At 35.4% G+C, this 20597-nt stretch overlaps 3 protein-coding genes across 5 annotated transcripts; 1 reads left to right on the top strand and 2 right to left on the bottom strand.

Moving 5' to 3' along the window:
• Positions 1–8164: 8164 nt before the first annotated feature.
• LOC129318079 (RNA demethylase ALKBH9B-like) lies at positions 8165–12537 on the top strand. Of its 2 annotated transcripts, none has more exons than XM_054962613.1 (6): positions 8165–8471; positions 8670–9245; positions 10753–10838; positions 10990–11081; positions 11450–11521; positions 11618–12537. In XM_054962613.1, exons 1-6 carry the CDS (start codon positions 8303–8305, stop codon positions 11877–11879), a joined length of 1257 nt encoding a protein of 418 aa, XP_054818588.1. In that variant the 5' UTR covers positions 8165–8302; the 3' UTR covers positions 11880–12537. The 2 variants fall into 2 exon arrangements, with proteins under 2 accessions (XP_054818588.1, XP_054818587.1); XM_054962612.1 differs by having other exon boundaries at positions 8167–8471; positions 10990–11300.
• A 175-nt stretch (positions 12538–12712) lies between these two features.
• On the bottom strand, positions 12713–15356 carry LOC129318080 (E3 ubiquitin-protein ligase AIP2). Its single transcript, XM_054962615.1, has 5 exons — positions 15045–15356; positions 14539–14764; positions 14247–14449; positions 13189–13404; positions 12713–13065 (listed from the first exon to the last, which is right to left on the bottom strand). Exons 1-5 carry the CDS (start codon positions 15189–15191, stop codon positions 12916–12918), a joined length of 942 nt encoding a protein of 313 aa, XP_054818590.1. The 5' UTR covers positions 15192–15356; the 3' UTR covers positions 12713–12915.
• A 1878-nt stretch (positions 15357–17234) lies between these two features.
• Positions 17235–20179, bottom strand: LOC129317642 (F-box only protein 13). 2 transcript variants are annotated; one of them, XM_054961975.1, is made up of 3 exons: positions 20032–20179; positions 19372–19928; positions 17235–18717 (listed from the first exon to the last, which is right to left on the bottom strand). In XM_054961975.1, exon 3 carries the CDS (start codon positions 18691–18693, stop codon positions 17455–17457), a length of 1239 nt encoding a protein of 412 aa, XP_054817950.1. In that variant the 5' UTR covers positions 18694–18717; positions 19372–19928; positions 20032–20179; the 3' UTR covers positions 17235–17454. The 2 variants fall into 2 exon arrangements, with proteins under 2 accessions (XP_054817950.1, XP_054817951.1); XM_054961976.1 differs by having other exon boundaries at positions 19372–19447; positions 19536–20158.
• Between the last annotated feature and the right edge of the window lie 418 nt (positions 20180–20597).

Raw genomic sequence — 20597 nt, 5'->3', positions numbered from 1 at the left:
AACTTAAAAATTCTTAAACATGAGTTTCAACCTCAAGAAAATATTCTATAATATTTATTATATCCCTAAGAGTTTTAACCTATATTTTTAATCCATCATATCATCATATTAACTATCCTATAGAAAAAAAAATCCTAATCAGAATATTTACTCTATCCTATAAAATAATCATATTACTAGAAAGCTAATATTATTTAGAAAATAACTATAAAATTAATTTTGTAATTAAATAAATTTTTAAATGCTAATCTAAATAGGAAAGTTAGAACATACCTGAAGAAAAAGAAAATAATCCCCCCTTGCGAGAAAAACGCCGAGCAACGTGAGAGGAAGAGAGAAAAATAATATAAAAATGGGATTGTGGTCCCAAAATTATATTAAAAAAAACTATAGGTTCAAATTTAATTATTCAAACCTTTGGGCCAAAAGTTGCAATTTCCTCTAAATTGCATCTTAGCCTCTCATGCTTCCTAATGCACATACCCCCTCCTTTTTATATATGAAGGCACCTCTTCTCTTCCCTCATCTAACCAATGTGAGACTTAGAAATAACAACCTTCCACCCCCTCCTTTTTTTTGTTCCTTCTACCTTCTCTTTTTTTTAACACACACATAAAAAAAATTATTTATGTATTATATTGCTTATGTGGTTTTAAATTTAAATTTTTAAATTCATAATTAAATACCTAATCATAATATTATTTCTAAATAACCTCAAATAATATAAATTTCTATTATTATCATTTTTTTCCTCAAAACCTAAATTCCACAATTTCTTTATTATATAAAAATCAGGATGTTACAGGTCCAAATTTATTGACTCAAATGGAGTTAATGGGAGTAGATTAGAGTATCTAAACTTAATACAATAAATTTTTAGTGTCTTGAGTTGTTGGACACCATTAATATCCAAAATTTATATTTGATATGGGTGGTTGGAAGACTGTGATGTCATTAATAGGAATTTAATAGTTCATTAATACTATTGGAGACTAAAGATAGATAATAAACCCAATGGATAGGCTCAAACTTATGTAGAGAAAACATTAGGCAATTTAAAAGTAGAGGATTGAGAGTTTAAATGCTTGGAAATGCAAATGCCAAATCAAGATATTTTCAAATATGAACATGCATATATCTTTAGAAAGATAAATGTGATGATGTGTTGTAAATAAACAATTGTAATTGAAAAATAGGTGTAAGTGTTATAAGCGAAAGATAAGAAATTGATGTGCATTTGGGTAGTGCATGGTCGTGAGCCCAACGTGATTATGATGATAACGAGCAAATGAAAATAAAAATATGAAAATGAGTAAGTATTAATTATGGCATGATCAGTGACAGGAATTCGCCTAAAGATTGGGAGTAGAGAAAAATCTATATGGTATTTAAGCTGTCCTCCAGTGCACGGGGGTATAGCCTTGTCCCATAATTTATCAAGGGACTGTCCCGTAGTTTGTTAAGAGATTAAAACCTAGCTATCTCCACTGGTTCAATAAGAAGAATAGCTTAGGGTATAAGACACACCAAAGGTTCGAAAATGGGGGAAGCCGTGGTCTAAAAGTGAGTCATATGATCTTTGGCTAGGTCACACCTTACGATTGGTGAGCTCAGGTGGTCCAGTCACATAGACGGAGCCCTATTCAGTGTTATAGCCCAGGATTTTAATCTAAGAAAATAAGGAGGGTATAAGATTAGTTAATCATTGCCTAAGTAAATATATGACGTGTCACACGTACTGAGTTGTGGCAAGCTGTGTGAGTGAAATGTCATGTCACATATTTGAGAATATAGTGACAATATACCTAGTATATATGAGATAGAAAAGTTATTAAATGAGAAATTATTAGTTATGATATGTGTGAGTATGTTTTATGTACTTGGTTTCTTATGCATATCCTTGATTTATGATTGATATATAACTGCATAGGGTAGATTTTACTTTAGTTACTGAGTGGCTAGATTCACCCCTTTCATTTAATACTTTTTAGGCTCTAGCTCTAGTACTGAGAGAGAGAAGGCTCGAGAGGTTAGAAATTAACATATTCCTTTTTATATGCCTCTAGCTTAGTTTATTTTGTGTAATAGTATATATTTGTCAATTATAGGTTGCATGCTACTACACTTACACTTTTTTGTTATTGAAAATGTTTGATTTTTATTTTAGGCCCTGAGTATTTGTGTATGTTGATATATATATATGTGTGTGTGTTCATAAGACCAAAATACTAGTGCAAGTGTAAAAATAAAGATTTAAACATGTTTTAATTGATTTGGGTGAAATGTAATGTCAATTTACCTCCCCCTCTGTTTTTGGTAAAAGGGGTTGAGGAGTGACATGTTGTACTGGCAATTCTGAGTCCAATGAATATGGTCCAAATCTTAGAAAAGGTTTTTAACACATATTGAGGGTTTTAGACACCCATTTTGTGTAAAAGTTGTGAAAAGTGGTTAAAATATATTTGGATGTTCAACTTTTTAGTATGATTTGTTTTGAAAGTGAAACCTATGCCATTAGCTATTTTATGTAAAGATATTTCTATAGACACATATATCACATCATTCGAACGTCAAATGAAGATTCAGGGCGCGTTAGAAGTTTTCCAATTCTGCTATCAAATGACAGCAAAATTTGCTAAATTTTCATGCAACACGCCGTGGCGCATGGTGCCTGAGCCACAATGCGTGGCACAGAGAGTAACACACCATAGTGCAGCATGCACAAACCGCAGCGCACTGCTTTGTTACACATTATAAGAGTCGTTTTTCATTTGTTTTTTATTTCTTTCATTCATCTAAGGTATCACATGCTTTTGTAACTTATTTTTACTCTGATGTAAAGGATTTTGATTGATTTAATCTCATTTATATTTAGAAAACTTATGATCTCTTAAATTTAAACTAAAGCTTGGTAATTGCCTTTTTAAGTTAAGTCTTTGATTATCATGAATTATATTAGTTAATTGTGTTTAGTGGAGTGAGAATATTACACCCCCACACCACAGTCTTTAAATAAGATCAATTGCTCTTGTGATATGGACGTTGTTTGAGTAAAGCATCTTAGTTTTTTGCCCATTCATTTTCTGATATGTAGCTCCATCAAATATAGACAAGCATTTGTTAATAACTTTAACTTGGCTTCTAGAGACTTCCTTAAAAAGAATAAGATCGTCAACAAAGAATAGGTGAGATATATTAGGGCCATCTTAAGAAACCTTAATTAAGATCCATTCCTCGTCTTTAATATCATCCAAAATAATGTGATGCAACTTTTCCATGCATAACGTGAAGATGTAAGGGGAAATGGGATCCCCTAGTCTCATACTCAAACCTTTTGCTAAAGTAAAGCTTGTATTAGGTTCACCATTCCATAATACTTGCATACTAGTACTAATGATGTAGGGCATAATAAACATCAATTAATTCTTCATTTATCCTAACTTCCTTTAATATTTTGTAAATAAAGTTTTGCTCCACCTTATTATAGGCCTTCTCCAGATCTATCTTGATGGCAAGATGCCCTTCCCTCCCTCTTTTTTAGCTTCATGGAGTGGATAATCTTTTGAGCCACAATGATATTGTCATTGCTTTGTCTTCCTGCAATGAAATTGCATTGATGATCCCCCACTAGTTTATTAATAATTCTCTTCAATCAACCATTACCTCCTTCTAAAACTTCTATTTTGTTGTTTTTCCTCTTAACCACAAAGGAGGTGTGGAGGAATTTACTATTCCTACCCCTTAGTTTAACCACTCGTATCTGGTAGGTTTTTCTTATGTTGTAATTTTACTGTATTCTTTCCATAATCTTGCTTCCTTTTGGGCTAGGTATTGACTGTCTCTTCTGCTTCTAGCTCAATCAATGTTTTCAATCTTTTTAAACAGATCTCTTTTCTTCTTAGGAATGTTACTAATGCACTATTTATTCCATTCTTTTACCTATTTTTGAAAATTTTATACCATGCAGTCTCGATTGCCATCATTCCATGCTCTTCTAACTACTTCATGGAAGTTGTCCTCAAATGTCCAACTTACTTGGCACTTGAACAATTTAACTCTTTTTTATTGCTCTAATTCCCCAATGGTTTTAACAAAAATTGCTTTATGATTAGAGCCATGTTTACCTCTATAAATCACTCTTGCTTGTGGATAGGCTAGCAACTAATATGAGTTAGAGAAAATAGAGTTGATAATTCAGGCTAAGCCCAACAAGCTAGCTTGAACCCACTTGAAAAAGTTTGAGGCCGAGCTTGATTATATAGGCTTATTAAAAAATGCATGGTACTTTAAGCCTGATCCGGATAAGTATAGCCTGAATTGAGCCCAATCTGAATAAATCTGACCGTCAGAATTACTAGCTTTATATATATGTAGAGTTAGTAATTCAAGCTAAGCCCGATGGGCTAGCCAGAATTTACCTAAAAAAATTTAAGGTCAAGCTTGATTATATGAATTTTTTTCACAAAGTATGATACTTTAAATTTATTCTAAATATGCTCGACCTACTTAAATTACCATCTCTAAGAGAAAGTCCAGTCAAGCCTCTCTTTCATAAAAATTTGATCCTAAGTGAACCTATCCCTTATAGCTACCTCTAAATGTTGAGCATTTTGTATACATTCCTTAAAGTTATTTACAGAGAGAAAATTTCAACTACCACTTATCTTATCACAAGAGTAAAGATAAGCATTGAAATCAGCTATAAGGATTTAAGGATCTTGCATTTTAGTACTTAGTTTCTAAATGTCTTCCTAAAGTGTTTGGTGTTTGGCACAAGTGGGTTCCACATAAAAACAAGTAAGCCATAAGCTTCTTCAAGAGTTATTTAAGCAAACATTGACATAAATCAATTGAGTAGTAGAAAAAGCATACTTAATAGAGATGTTATCCTTATTCCACAAAATCCATATTTCCCCATATGACCACTTCTAATATAATCTAATTAAAAAAACCCAGCTAATGTACTATCTTATCAATCTACACCTCCTTGACTTTGGTTTCCATAATAATCAAAATATTGACATTATGACCCTTAAGAAGATCATGCACCTTAGCAAGAAAGGATTTAGAGGTTGCCCCTTACAATTCCATGAGATTAAGTCCATAAAAACACAAAAAGAAAGAGGAACCTGGGATAGAGGTTAAGTCCTTTAAGTCTCACTATCTCTCCATTTGGCATACCCTCCTTCCTTGTTATTGGTATCAACCTCAAACCGTTGTTCTTAATTGCCTTCGGGCCCTTCATTAATCTCTATTACAACTTTTCCCTTATCATAAGTCTTATTGGGTTATAGAGAAATTGAATTAATTCTACCTACTTGTGTGTCCATTTTCACATCTTGATGCCATATAGTATTCTCATTAGGTTCAGGCAAGCATCCACTCAAGCTATCAAACAACTTCATGTCAATTTTTTCTAAGTTTAAAAAGCCCCTATTAACCGAAAAGCCTACTATCACAATATGGGCCCTTTTCTATTAATTTTCTTTTTAAAAGAGGGGTAAAGGCTTTAAGCCTTATTGATTGATTTCTTTTAAGCCTACTCACATTGGTTCTTTCTAGGCTTCCTTTAACAGAATTTTTCCTTCTTGTCTACTAACACTCGGGCAATTGTTCCTCTAGCTTTTTGTACTCTACCTTGAAAACTACATTCTCCTCTGAACCTTTTGTCATTACCCCTAGTGAAATGTCACCATCATTTTATCTCCATCCCAACAAAGTTATATCATTCGGTCTTTTATCTTCCTTTATCCTACATTCTTTCTCATTCTCTTTTTTCCTACTTCTTAGGTTACTTTTCGTCTTAGGAATCTCCTCCTCCATAGTGGCCAGTACTTCTTACCTTGAGGGTGAAACTTTCATGTAGTCTTTTGGGGTTCTCTTTTCTATTGATTTACTTTAGGGCTATACTTACCGTCATTTATAGCTTTTACCCATTTAGGCTTCATAGGATGTGTTGGCAACATCCAATTGCCGTATCGTACTTCCAACATGATATTCCAACCAAACACTGCCAATGTCCTTATTTGCGTTTATGTCACTGAAGGTTGAGAAGCTTGCTTATCTTATTTCTCAAGTGATTTCTTCGTACCTATATTTTCCTGTGGTGTGGCCTTCATTTCCACATTCTCTTTGTTTAGAGGATAATCTTTCTTTTGATGACCATATTTCCCACACTTGAAATAGATGATATTCAACCCCTCATATTTGACAATGAAGATTTTCTTCCAAAGAACAGATCTAGAGTTTGAAGTTGTTGATTCAAATCCACTTCAACACTAATTCTAATGTACCTTTCTCTTTCCATATCTATTTGTTTCCCTCTTATTTGCACCAAGGTATTGAGATCCACTTTTAAGACTTTACCAATAAGATCAACAAACTCTCTTAATGTCTGCTCTGCATAACAATGAATCAAGAGTATTAGAACACCTACCTAAATTGCTAGTTTTTAAAGAGTGTTGAAGTATGGGTTGAAGGTATGACTCCACCTTTAGATAGCTAATAATGCCCTTGGATCACCCACAATCCTCCATTTAATACTCTATGATAATGGCTCATATCAAAGAATCTAGATATGAAGTAGTTATTTGTAGGGTCAATCAACTTAAAGTCTCTAATTTATGGTAACTTTATTAATTCCTCTTTCACACCCAGGAGGTTTTATCTCCAACCTAGCAAAGTGACAATCAAAGGAAAAATTTTAAAAAATAATAATTTTTTTATTGTTTTTAAGAATTTTTCCTTTCCATTTTATTCCTCCCTGCTTTTTTTGCAGGATGATAGCCATTGAGAACCGTTATGACAGATAATAAAGGAAAAGGCATCATTACATCACCACACGTAAATCATAACATTGAAATATGCTAACTTATATTGGACAAATTCTATTGCAACAATAAATTGATTGATATTTCTCTTGCTTTAAAATGCTTAGATTTTTTGGACTTGAAACTAAGGAGAGGTTAAAGAAATAGAACAACTAACAGGACAATTTTATACTCTGTTAACAATCTCATGCTATTTGAATTGCTCATGGATACCAATAATATAAATGATTTGTAATTCTATTATAATCTCACGTGACTGCTATTTTTAACCTTCCAACCACATGTTTAGTATTATCATAGGCGGGGTATTTGATAATTTGCTGTCATCGGCAACATATATCTATAAGCTATAGCTTAGCATGACGTTGAAAATAAAATTTAGATTGATTTAGAATAATGAAAATAAGTTGTATAACATACTTATCTCCGAACGTTAGGAAAATCACATAGATGGGGGATAACATTGCCAAAAAGCAAAGATTGGAAATGGAAAATCTCACCGAGATATCTCAACAATAGATGTAACTTAGCAAACAATTAGTTTACAAATTCACGACTTAGCAAATTAAAATGAAGCAATCATATACAAATTGAGGATAGGCAAGGATAAGAATATAGATTAAAAACACCTAATAAAAACAGGACCAATCTGTAACAATTACAATAATCAAAATCAATAGTTAGTTATTACAATTAAGAACAAGAAATTAGACTAAATAGGGAAATCTAATCTAACGAATACGAAATCAAATTGAATATTAATTATAACAATTAAATAACCATGGCAATGGAGTCAATTTAAATATAATAGACAAAAATTACACTGAATAGGAAACTCAATTTATTATTCATTCCAAATTCTTTTGAACCGACAATAGGAAACTATATTATATTATACTTGAAATCCAAATCTATCAAAATTTTCCTTGACTATCGTCGAATTACATCTAATTACACAAGCAATTTTAACTAACTGTGGTATCTATTGTAAGATCAACATCTATTGACTCGTGCATTTTAAGATAAATGTTTGAAAACCTGTGCCCCATGGTGTATGATTCTAATTTGCAATTTTTATATCAACATAATTAATATTGATAATATCAATATTTTGATTGTGATGAAATCGCCCGTATCACCGTCATTGAACTGTTATAAAAAAAAAGAAATATTTAAAAATGTTTTTTATTGGTCAAAACTCAAAAGTATAATTAGGGCAGTAGGGTTTTAAATTAGATTTGTAGTTTTGTACCATACCAAAAGGGAATCCTGAAAAGAGGAGGAAAACTTCGAGGAAAAGAAAAATATCTCCCACTCGTTATATATATAGCTAAACATCAATTAGAATTACGGAGAAAGAACAGAACTGCAACTGGAAAGCGGAGTGATTTGGGCGCGGTATCTTTCTTTTTACTGTTTCGCAGGTGGATCAGGAAGCAGATTACGGTTCCGACATCCGAGTCGACTGGGTCATGGACGGCCAGCGTTTCAGATCCGACGACCCATTCCTTCTCAATTACCAGCCCTCCGAGCTCCGAATCGCCTCCGAGTTCTTCACAACTTGGCTTCCCTTCCTGTCCAAAGATCTCTGCTGTCACTGCTCTGTTATTCTTTCTGATCGCATCCGTTCCATTGACCCAGGTAAACTGCTTTGCTTTACTTTTTCGTTTTGCGTCGGCTCTTGGTTCCTTCTTGGCATATTTGAGCGGAATAATTGAAAAGCTGTTATGAAGCTTGGCTGATTATTTCTTTTTATTTCCTTGGTAATTATATGCTGCATGCGCTATAAGGCGTTGCTAGTTTACTGATAGGAACCTTTTTCCCTTTATAATCTTGTAGAGGCTCATGGTGATGCTCCAAGAGAGCAATTTGTTGACGATTCGAATGCTTCTGTTGCTAATAATATGCAATCGCACGAGACATGTGACATTCATGACGATAGTTGCGATACCAATTCTCTCGGGAGTTGGAAAGATGGGGCAGAAGCAAGTTATTCGGGCGAAGCATCTGGGTGGTCTGAGCCAGTGACGGAAATTTCTGTAAACGATGTCAGTTGCGAATTCCCTCTATTGGAGACCCCGAGTCCTCGCATGTCTTGGGCGGACATGGCACAGGAGGATGAGTTTGGTGAAGAAGAGCATAACAAGCTGCCGGCGAATGCAAGTCCTTCGGATGGAACGATAACAAGAGTTCCCGAGAAGCCTAAGTTGTCTTGGGAACAGCGAGAGTACATTAGGTTCATGAATGTCCGGCGTAAGATAGATTACATGTGCTTTGAGAGGGTTAATGGAAAACTTGTCAACATCCTTGAAGGGCTTGAACTCCATACGGGTATTTTTAGTGCTGCTGAACAGAAAAGGATAGTCAATTTTGTTGCTTCATTGCAAGAGATGGGAAAAAAAGGAGAACTGAAAGGTTTGTTGTCTCACCATGCTAGCACATTGCACCATTTCTTTTGTTAGCATGAGCTATGAAATTTTTGTTAATAGATGTCATTGTCTAAAAAAATTATAGTGCATAGATAACTGTTCAATTGAATGTTTAGCGTTAATCGCACAAGTCACTGTTAAAACACAGCAATAGCAGAAACCCAAGGCCTTGATTTGAATTTACCAGCTACATAGTTCTTCTCCTGGCGATAGTTTTGGCTTTGTATTCTAAATTGACACAGAAGGACTTCCTATATTTAATCGCCTTTTACTTTGCTAACTGCAGAAATATTGCTGCTTTTGTCATCTGATTTTGCATGTGTGAAAAGATAAGCAGGGATGCATTGCAAGATTTAATTGCAATCACTTACCTTGTCTTCATTTCAAACATATTAGAAACTTTATAGTTGGTGGTTTTCAACTTATTTAACATTAAATTGTAGGTTATAATCAAATCACTCTTAGTGTTATACTGCACAGTGGTTGAGTAGAAGATTATGCATATTAACTATCAGATGACTTTTACAGAGGAAAAAAGAAAGAAAGAGAGAAAAGCTATTAGACGACTAAATGTACTTGGATGAATTTGATGATCCATCATCATAGCTGTATTTCGCATTGTATATTATTAGTAGTAAGGTGTTTAAGACTGCATATCATTGACATCATCCTTATTTTGTTTTGCCTTTTATGCCTTTTATTCTATTGTCATCTCTGTGGCATGATTATTCCTCTACTACTAATTGGCTCGGATCCTATAAGTTTGAGGTAGCAATTCATGACCATGACAGCACAAACAAATCACAAATCAGGACTTAAAAATCCTCGAGATTCTGGTGGGACCTAGTTGGCTTGTAAAGATATTTCAGGGAGGTGAACTGACATGCTTGTTAAAGGTTTAAAGATCAGACTTGTGTACTCTAAGCTTGCAGTGGTCATGAATCCTGAACTAGGTTAAATATTTATGTTTTGGCGGATTATTTTGCTACTCTAAAGGAGTTTGGATCTTGTCAAAATACATTCCTTGTCGTATGAATTTATCTTTCCCAGTCTTTTCTAGCTATAGCTGAAGTAAAAACTTCATACTTGCTGCGTCATGAAAGGAAAATTCTGATTATCGAAAAAATGTGTTCAGAGTGATGTAAAGAATGGCGGAGAAAATGGGATATAATTTTCAGTTGTAGATAATATCTATTTTCTCTATGATAAGTAATAAATTATGCAGATGTGATTCTTTTTTCCTGGAATTTTAGGGGTCCCAACAACTTAGTGTGGTCAATGAATTGGGAACTAATCAATGATCCTTTGTTTAGAGATACAGATATATTGAGTTTTTGGATCATGGGTTGCCTTTGCTAACTACCATCCAGAAGACTGAAGAAAAACAATTCTATTTTTCCCCAGTTGGCTATTGCATCGATTCTTGGATAATTATAATGGGAGGTATTATTATTGAGGGACTCTATGATGTTTATTCTTTTAAACTCTTGCAGATCGGACATATTCAGCTCCTCAAAAGTGGATGAGAGGCAAGGGACGCCAAACTATCCAATTTGGGTGCTGTTACAATTATGCAACAGTTAGTCCATTCCTTATGCCTCCTTTACAAATCTTTTAACCCGCTTTTTTTCCAGGAAATAGAGTAATTTTAATACTCATGTGGCCCCATTATAATCACTGATGAGTTTGATAGGAGGATGGAGCTCTTACTTTCTTACATTCTGTTACAGGATAAAGATGGTAAACCGCCTGGAATTCTTCAGAATGTGATAGTAGATCCTATTCCTGACCTTTTCAAGGTCATCATCCGTAGGCTGATCAGGTGGCATGTACTTCCTCCTACTTGTGTGCCAGATAGTTGCATCGTTAATATTTATGAAGAAGGCGACTGTATACCTCCCCACATAGACAATCATGATTTTGTTAGACCATTTTGCACTGTATCATTTCTTAGTGAGTGCAATATAGTCTTTGGATCCAACTTAAAGATTGCAGGTGCTGGGGAATTCAATGGTTCAGTTGCCATTCCCCTGCCTGTGGGGTAAGTATTCAGTCTGTGTTTATTTCTTGCACTTTATATAATTAATTTTCCAATTATATTAACTTGTCAAGAGATTTTGCATTGTACTTTCAATAAACTGATGACTACGATTGAGAAGTGAAAATCTTATAATGGCATTTTCCCTCCAGATCTGTGCTTGTGTTGAATGGAAATGGAGCTGATGTGGCTAAGCATTGTGTGCCTGCAGTTTCTTCGAAAAGGTGCATAATGAAATTGTATTTCTGCTATGGCTCCCCTCTCTCTGATTTTGATGTTGATTTGACTCATCTAATTTTTTTTTTTCCAATATCTATCAGGATATCTATCACATTTAGAAGGATGGATGTTTCCAAACGGCCTATAGGATATGTTCCAGAGCCTGATCTGCAGGGGATCCAGCCATTGGCCTTTGAGGAGAAGAGGTCAAATGGATCCAGACATAACCGTCGCCGAAGAGGCCGTAGGAATGATGCAATGGGACCTGCAATCGGAAGGGATAGAAATTTGGAGCCTCACGAATTAACTCAAAGTGCACAAAGGTCTTCAAGCAGGCAGAGTAGAGGAAGGCCGGGTAGTTGATCGGTGCTCCGTTATTAGGATAAAGGTTCCTACTGGCTCAGGGTTCACTTTCTGGTATTCACAGCAAAGTGTTGGTTGTGGTCACGTGATTTTCTTTCTGTGAAAAGGATCGTCATGCAGGCCTGATCGCTTTGGTTTCTGAGGGGACAGAGCGTGGTTTTATATATAATCACCTTGCAAATCAAGTTGGTCAGTTGGGAACTGCTTTGGTATTTTTCTCAAGTAATGTGAACGTGGAGTCAAGAATTGTTGCCATTTGGTAATACAAGTTAGTTGTGATTTGCACCTTCTTTAGTACTGAGCCTAAAGACAGTAGGTGTATCGTTGCCCTTCAAAATTTTTCTTGATGCTTGTGTTGGGAAGAGATTATTCTTTATTGAGGCAATGTTTGTGTTGGGAAGTCTGCTTGGCTGGATTTCATGGATTGGAATTTATCGTCGGATCAGCTACACTCAAGTTATTTGTATAAAGATGGCGCTAGGCATATGAAATCAACACGGTTGTGCTGTGAAGTATCGTGCTTGTTTTTTCCCCATACGTGTATTTTTATAAGAAAACCGAGTGATTTTATTTGCAAGTATAATTGTTCGAAATGTAACCGAACTTGTGTCGAGGGTCGGCCTCATTATCAGAATGGTTGATGCTTGATTCCTTAATATTTTTTTTGCTGTCAGCATTCTCGATTCCTATGTTACTTAGCCATGTTTTACGAATTATAAATTGAAAATTATTGTTCTTTTTCGCCCAGAATTGAAATTATTTATTATTCTGCAAAGTCGTATTCTAACTCAACAAAATCTGAAAAGAAATAGTATAACCATCTATCAACCAAGTGAAGAGAGAATTACTTAGCCTTCTTTATGATTTGCATCGGTATTCAGTCGAGATACAATTAAATGGACACAGAATATCAAGAAACAGCCAACAGAAGTAGACACCTGAGAAACTTGAAAGAGCGTGACTCTTCCTTCAATAATGAACAACTCACACGTAGCAGTTTGTAAAAATAGCCGACCATACACGAAATAGATGAACACTAAACATACATATATTCACCACCACGAATGGCATTTTCGGCACCCTTCCTCTCTTCTTCTGCTTCCTTCTCACGCTCCTTCCAGCTCTCATAGACATGGTCATCAGTTTGCAGCTCATACCGACAAATAGGGCATGAATTATGCTCGTCCTGCAATACAAAGGCGATAGTTTTAACAAAGACAAAATGTTGATTTGAAAAGGGAGACAAAACAAAAAATCGCATGCTCTTCGAAATTGTTTCCAACATATCAGGGCAAGTTCCCAAATATACCAGCCATGGCTTTAGACAAGGTGGGTGGAACGTGTGCCTGCAAGGCAGCTCCTGCATTTCGTCATTTAGAGCCAAGTTTTCCTTGCAAATTGAACACTCTGCATCTTTCCCAAGCTTAGTCAGGATTTCCTCTGTAAGAGCAATGACCGGAAGTTTTGCCACAACTTCTTTGCTAGCAGGAGGGACTTTATGAGGTACTGGACCATCACTCAGCATCTAAACAAGAAGAAAATACACTGATGTTTACCTTTGATGAAGTGAGGCAATGTGTAACAATAGAACTGCCTTTCATCAGTAATAAGAACACTGACAGGTAACACAGCCGATTGAATCACATTAACAGGTTAGTTTGGTCCTCTGATCAAAACATGACAATTGTCAAATTTTTCAAAAATAAGACAAGCGTAGATGTTTGTCTTGTTTTAATTAGAAAATCAGGCACTAGTAATCTTTTGATTGAAAACTTAATAGCAAACGTAAAAGGGACCACATGTTAATCTATTGTTTGACATAAATGCTCAAAAACGACAGGGGCAATAGGCAACACTACGAATAGGGTTAAATGAGACAGGCAGATGCGTAGGTTGCTTGTGATGGTTCCTTAATTAATCTGCAGAAATACTTTAGTGAACAAATCCGTAGTTATGCCTACTCAGGAACAAGTAGTATGGAATTACGGGGGCTGTAATAGGCAACCAGTTCATAGTCACCTCAAAGCACTTATTTCCCACACCATCCTATAAACCACTTCTCATAAATCTTAAATCAAGGCAAATTGGTTTGGTTTGCTTAAGCTCCAAATCTGAACGATGAATAAGCCCCACAACATCCAATTTATTTGACTAAGGAAACTGATTAACTGAATCTAGAAATTGAAACCACGTTAGGTAGCTAGGTGTTAGTTTGCTGGTTTGGCTTGCCTTTGTTAACTCAGAAAGAAAGAAAGAAAGAAAGTAAAAAAGAAATTGAAAGCCACATAATGTTGATATCAGAGTATAGAATTAGAGCTAAGTAATCAACCGTTAACAGAAACTGAGGTGAAGATTCGGAATGAATACCAGTGGCACGGCATCTTCCAATCTATTTAGAAGATCCTGAAGCATATTTGCAGCATTTTCCCGTGAAGTATCATCTGCCGCTAAACCTTGAGATGATTCAGCAGCAAATAGCGTAGCAGCTGTTGTCAAGAGGTTTGACTGCACCAACCATTGAGGCTGAGGTGGCTCAGGATCTACGGTAAGACGTCCCTCAAAAAGATACCCTAAATCCTCACAAAACACGATACTAGGTCACACGGAAACGAAAAGGTATGTTATTTTCAAATCTTTATAGAATGTGAAAGAGGATCACCTCCATTGGCAGAATTTTGAGCGGGCTGTGAAACCTGTGTCGGATTATCCTCTAGATGCAACTCTTCCCTCGCCTGAGAGACGCAACCCTTCAAGTGTTCCTTCTCATATGGATCAGAAACAAGCAATTCAGCCTGCTCAAAAAGCCCCAGCCCAGCATTCCAGAAACCGGGCGCGGTATATCTGGTCTTCAATACAGTAGCAACTCGGCATATAGCCGTATAAAACTGTCCACATCAAAGTTTATTACTTGGTTAAATTCTTCAACAATGATGCCAAGTTACAGACTATTATATATCAATAACAGTAATGAGTGCAAACAAACAGGAAATCGTGTGTTTCTAACAAAACCAAGAGAATTTGAAAAACAAGAACTGAAAACAGAAACGGTGTTAAAATCAAAAGGTTGAACGTAGTAGTGATACGAATCCAATAGAATAACAAAGAAAACAAGCAAGCAAGCAAGCAAGAAAGAACGAGAGCAAATGAGAGAGAAAGTAAGCATACGGTTTTGCGAAGGGAGGGAGAAGCCAATTGATACTTTTGTTGAAGGAGGGATTTAAGAGAGGAGACAGCTTCCTCGAACTTTTGCTTCTTCCCCAAATGTTTCTGCAATTCCTCCAATTGATGTTTCACCGAATCCTCCGATTCCATTTTCTTATTCTTGTCTCGATTCAATTCACTTGGGAAGCCTTGATGTTTGTTGGCTTATATATTCGTCAGATATCGATTTTCTTGTCGAGGGGGAAACCAAGCCGGTCGCCCCGAGAAAGAGTAATAATTACCGTCTCCAAACACGCCTACCATTTGCTGATCAACTTCCCAATTCCCTCCGCACACGCCGTTGCAGAATATTTGTTAATTTATTTTAATTATAACTATTTGCCTTTTTTTTTTTTCAATAACCTTGATAAGTTGATATTAGGTCAGTGATATATCAAGGTGAATTTTTTTTTTTTGTTTGGGGGGCTCATCCTCCTGACCATAATTAAAGACAGCAATTCGATTCTTTTTATTTGAATTAGCACAAATATTAATAAATAAATAGTCGTCGAGGCTGGAATGGTTACCAAATATCAAGTAAAAGACTGGAAGAAAAAGATTAATGCTTTGTTATCACAAAAAGAATAATGCTTTTAATGAGTCATTTATTTTGAGTTTTCCGAATCATCCCGAATTTACCCCTTCTTTTGTAATTACTATTTATGTATATTAGTTTAGGAAGGATCTTGATTTAACCAACTAGCACATAATTCAACCGGTAAAAAGTTGTGTGGCTTAATTAATAATTTTGTGTTCGAGTCGTGCTATGCAGTTGTGTTAAATACCCATTGTTAAAGTTTTTACTATCAATGTGATCCTATCAAGCTCGACTCATGAATAATGAATAATTATATAAAAATAAATAAATAAATTCTCAATTTAAATTAAAAAAACATTACTAAAAATAGGATAAGGCTTATCATTTAGCCTTATATACTTAATATACTTTTATTCAATTAAATAAATATTAATATACTTTATGAGTATTGATAATAATATTAATAATAATAATGTTACAAATAAATAATCTATAAAAAATATAAATATCTCAATTTAAATGGAAATCAAACACTTGAAATATATAATACTAAATATATAATTTTTTTTCAATAAACTCTCCAGATCATTTCACCTTTAATTTTGAATAATATTTCGGTTCTCATCACCCCTGTATATTATCATGTGAGCTCTGAGCTTTCTGCCTTCGTAGGTTGGAAATTGAATTATCCAACGAAAAAAATAATATATTATTAGTAAATTATAGCTCGATACTTGGCGACCCAGCTTCAACGTTCTAAACGAGATTAAGGCTGGCATGATTAGAAGAAGCTGACTCACCACGGAAAGGAAAAGACTGAAATCTATCAGCTTTACTTCTTCACAGAGAAAAACCCCAGACAAATAGAGAAATGACTCATTTGGTTTGCTTGTATTTTACATTTAGAAAGTAAATTTTTATTTTTAAAATGTTAAAAATTATTTAAATAAAATATTTTAGAAAAAAGTATATCCTAAAAACACATTTAAACAGTAATTAAAAATGAATTTTAAAAACATAACTACTTGAAACTTTTAAAAAATAAATTTAAAAAATAAGATGTTATTTAATTATATTACCTTAAATTTAATCTCTTATTTTTTTATTTAAAAAATAATTAATTCATTAAAATATAATTATTATTTCAATAATAATTATTAAGTATCAATTTTTTTACATTATAAATTGAATAATTAATCATGTTAATTTTTAACATTAATATATACTAAAAATTATAAATCTATGACATTTTCTAGAGTCACAAATTAAAAAAGTACAAATAATTAGAGATTAAATTTTTAACACTGTAGATCAAATTTTATATTATTTAAAATCTTTATCACATTTTTTAAATATTTTAAATATATTAAATTTATATAATAAAATTATAAATCATCATAAATCAATATATTTTTTTGTAATTATACATTCAAAAACATATTTAACTATCATAATCTAAACAACTTTCTGTGTATCAAATTAATTTTTAAAAAAATATATTCAAACACAAATTTTAATACAATAATTGACTTTCATTAAATAAATTTTTAACGAACTAGAAGCCAAACACACATAAAGAATTTTCAAGGTCATCATTCATTAATTAAGAACAATAATAATCACAGAAACAACGTACATCTAATAATCAATGAAGATAATCACAATGTCTCAGTTAGCTTATCAGTCACTTGGTTAGTTTCATACAAATCTCCACTAGCTATTTGCTTCAATACTGACTCACGTAAACCTTCAAAAGGAAGGGGGAAAAAAATAACAAGGGCAGGAGGAGAGTCCTAGTGAAAGTCTCAAAGATCCAAAGGGCAGGGCGTCATGGTGTCATACAAAAGCCTCTATCCTGGGCTCGAACGAGAAGGCAGACATGAACTCCATGACTTGGCCTTTGATGCAACATTTTGGCAATTCAATCCATTCTTTAGTCCTCAAATCACACACAACATAAGTGCATAGCTCAGGAGAATTCAAGCATATAAATATCTGGCCCTTCACCCCCACGCAGTTAATATCTGCCTTCTTTCCATACCACTCATGAGACATTGCTGCAGGCATGGCTGCAATCTGGTGCCAGCTTCGGTTTGCCTCATCGAATTTCCACACCCGAAGACTCGCACTCTCCAAGAACTCGGACAACAGAATAACTAGCATCTCTCCATTACACTCCACAACATCAATGGAGTACTCGCAGAATGCAGGCAACAGCCTGGGATACTCAGAGAAGCACTTGCTCGTCAAATTGCAAGCCACCACTGTCCCTGAGGAGCTTAGGAAGTAGACTATCTCCTCACCATCTTTGTTAGTAATAACCGATGAAAATTGCTTAGAAGGACTTCTCTGCATGTTACTTGCCACCACATTTCCAGCCTTGCTTAGGAAGTACACAACATTATCATCGCTTGAATCATATTCCATAGAGTTGTCATCAACCGTTCTCCTCAGTGCAGTCTCATCTTCCCAGCAACCATTGTTCGAATCATAGGATATGAAAGAGAGAAATGGAAGTTCACCGAAGACTAACACTATCTTGTAGGTGGAGACAGATGAACTCATCACAACGGCATTGAGGGGTTGATTTTGTTGGGCTAAATTCAGTGGAGGAAGATACCTACGACATCCTGTCACAGGATTGCATAGAATGAAGTTTCCAGATGATTGGCGGTAGCAAATCAAGCCACCAGAGGCAGCCACTGGCATGCAACTTTGGTTAGAATCTTCCTGCAGAGGAGGAGGAGGATGATTGAGTCTTTTCCAAGAGCTTTCAGCAGAGTCAAAGATGATAGATTGGCTGAGACTGGGGGCAACCATCAAGAACCAAGGATCCCGAGAAGGAATCTGAGAACAGGCGAGCTTGAAACTCGCAGAGTCAGCCGCTGATTTCCATCTTTTGCACACAGTGCTAAGGCGAAAGAATGTAGAAGTTGGCAGCCATGAGAGCACCCTTTCAAAGAGATCTTCATTAAGGTCGTCTAGAGAGCCACTGTTGGAGAGTAGACAATCTCCATTTTCTGGTGACTTTCTCTTCAAGCTTGTCCTTTTACTTTGCGAATTGTTAAGTTCCATTGGCGATACGTTTGTCAGAGACAACTGCAAAAACAAAGTGACCAAGACGTTAGCAATTTTTCTTAAAAAAGTCTCTGCATCAATTATAGTGGGGGAAATGGAAGTGAAATAAGGCTTCCAATCCAGAATTTGTCAACACAAAAGAAAAAAAGAGTCGCCAAAAAGTAATACAAAATGCTGTCTGAGGCAGAAATCAAGACTCGACACAACTGGTTAAAGCATGAGATTTAGGGAACTGATCCAGAACAGGAAGAAGAAAACCCTCGGAGAAAAAATTTCCCATCTTCAAAAACAGTGAAGCCTGGGACTTTAGATGCGAACCAAATTCATAATCTTCCCCGAACCCCGAAGGAGAACAAGGACACCTTCAATAAGGAGGAAAATCCACGGATATGATATGTTCACTTGAAATCGGAGGGCAGAAGGGGGCAAGGAACTAAACACGCATAGCAAACCCCTCTTCTACAAAAAGATCTCTGAACTCGTGCAAGGGATCCGATTGCAGTCAAATCAAACACCCTCGCACCACATCTAACTGAAAGAATGATCAGATTTTACATGGTAAAAGTCAAAGCAGCCCAGCCACCCACCCAAACTCGATCGGAAGGTTAAAAGCTTACATAACGAAAACCCAGAAACCACATGACAAAAGAACACAGAAAATCAAGAGAAATGTACCTGAGATAGAACTGAAGCAGCGGCTTTGAGAAGCAGCAGCAAGTGTCAATGAATAGGGCTGGGGGTTGTATTGCAACTGCAAGTATGATGAGGTCGTATTTAAATGGGGTATTGGGGAAGGGCAAGAAGATCCGATAAAAGGGAAAAAGAGAAAGCGAGCTCACCAAGTAGGAAGTGAGGTGGGAAACTTCGTGGGTAGCTCTAGGGTACACGGACGGGTATATATGTGAATATATAGATATAGAGTGATAGGATTGAATGAAGAGAAATGGTTGACTCTCTGGTTTCAAAGATTGGGGCTTTGGATTCGGGTTGACACCAAACAGACAATTGCTGGCACATGTAATCGCTTTAATCGTCGCAAAACTGCATGAAAGAAAGAGAAAGTAACAGAGAGTTTCAAAGTCGCTAGGCTATGTCAAAGGGGGTTTGTCATTTGTGTGGGTTAGCTGACCCTCCCAAAGCAAAAGCAACTCTTCCTCGTTGAGGAATCTTTGTCTTTTACTTCTGCAACACCCCACATACGCACACTCCTTCGCCAACTAAAAGTCAATGCTCTGAAGTCCCATCCACAAGCCAAGCATAATTCCTGGATTAGATTAAAATAATGGAGAAGAGCAAAAAGCCGCTAATTAAGCTCGCTTCGTCGTCTCGCTTTACCTTGTTCTCATGCTTTTGCTCCGCCTCGTGTGCTCGCTTTCAGGTTCATCAATATTCCATCCGGTGGACGATGCTCGCAAATCACACGCCCCAAACCCAGCAAGGCTTCTCCGCCGTCTCGCACATGATGCCACCAAAATCAGCCCTGCTTTTGGCCCTTTTGCTTTCATGCATTGCGAGATGCGAATCCGAATAATCCCTTCTTTACAGTGACTCGTTGGTTCACTTCTGTAATTACTGACGGTAACTTTAATTTTTGAGACTTTAATTTTGTTGAGTTTGTAATAACTGACTCCCCTAATTTTTTCTGGTAAAACATATTCCCTCTTGTTCCATTTATAAAACAAGAAGAGAGTGTTTTTTTTTTCTATTTATAAACCATATGATTAATTTTTATTAAAATTAAAATTCTATTAAATTTTTAAAGAGGGTTAATAAATTTTAAATTTTTTTAATTCTAGTAAAACTTGTTGAAATTGTCTTATGAATAAAACCAGAAAATACTTCATTGTTTTATCAAGCTGTATAATTATGGTTAGAACTAATTACCACTATAGTGTCCAGCA

Source organism: Prosopis cineraria, unplaced genomic scaffold (assembly GCF_029017545.1).
Source record: "Prosopis cineraria cultivar Desert tree isolate PC_DT_omini unplaced genomic scaffold, ASM2901754v1 PC8, whole genome shotgun sequence".
In the NCBI taxonomy this organism is placed as follows: domain Eukaryota; kingdom Viridiplantae; phylum Streptophyta; class Magnoliopsida; order Fabales; family Fabaceae; genus Prosopis; species Prosopis cineraria.
The sequence above is the reverse complement of the archived record's forward strand: the minus strand, read 5'-3'. Positions and strand labels throughout refer to the sequence as shown.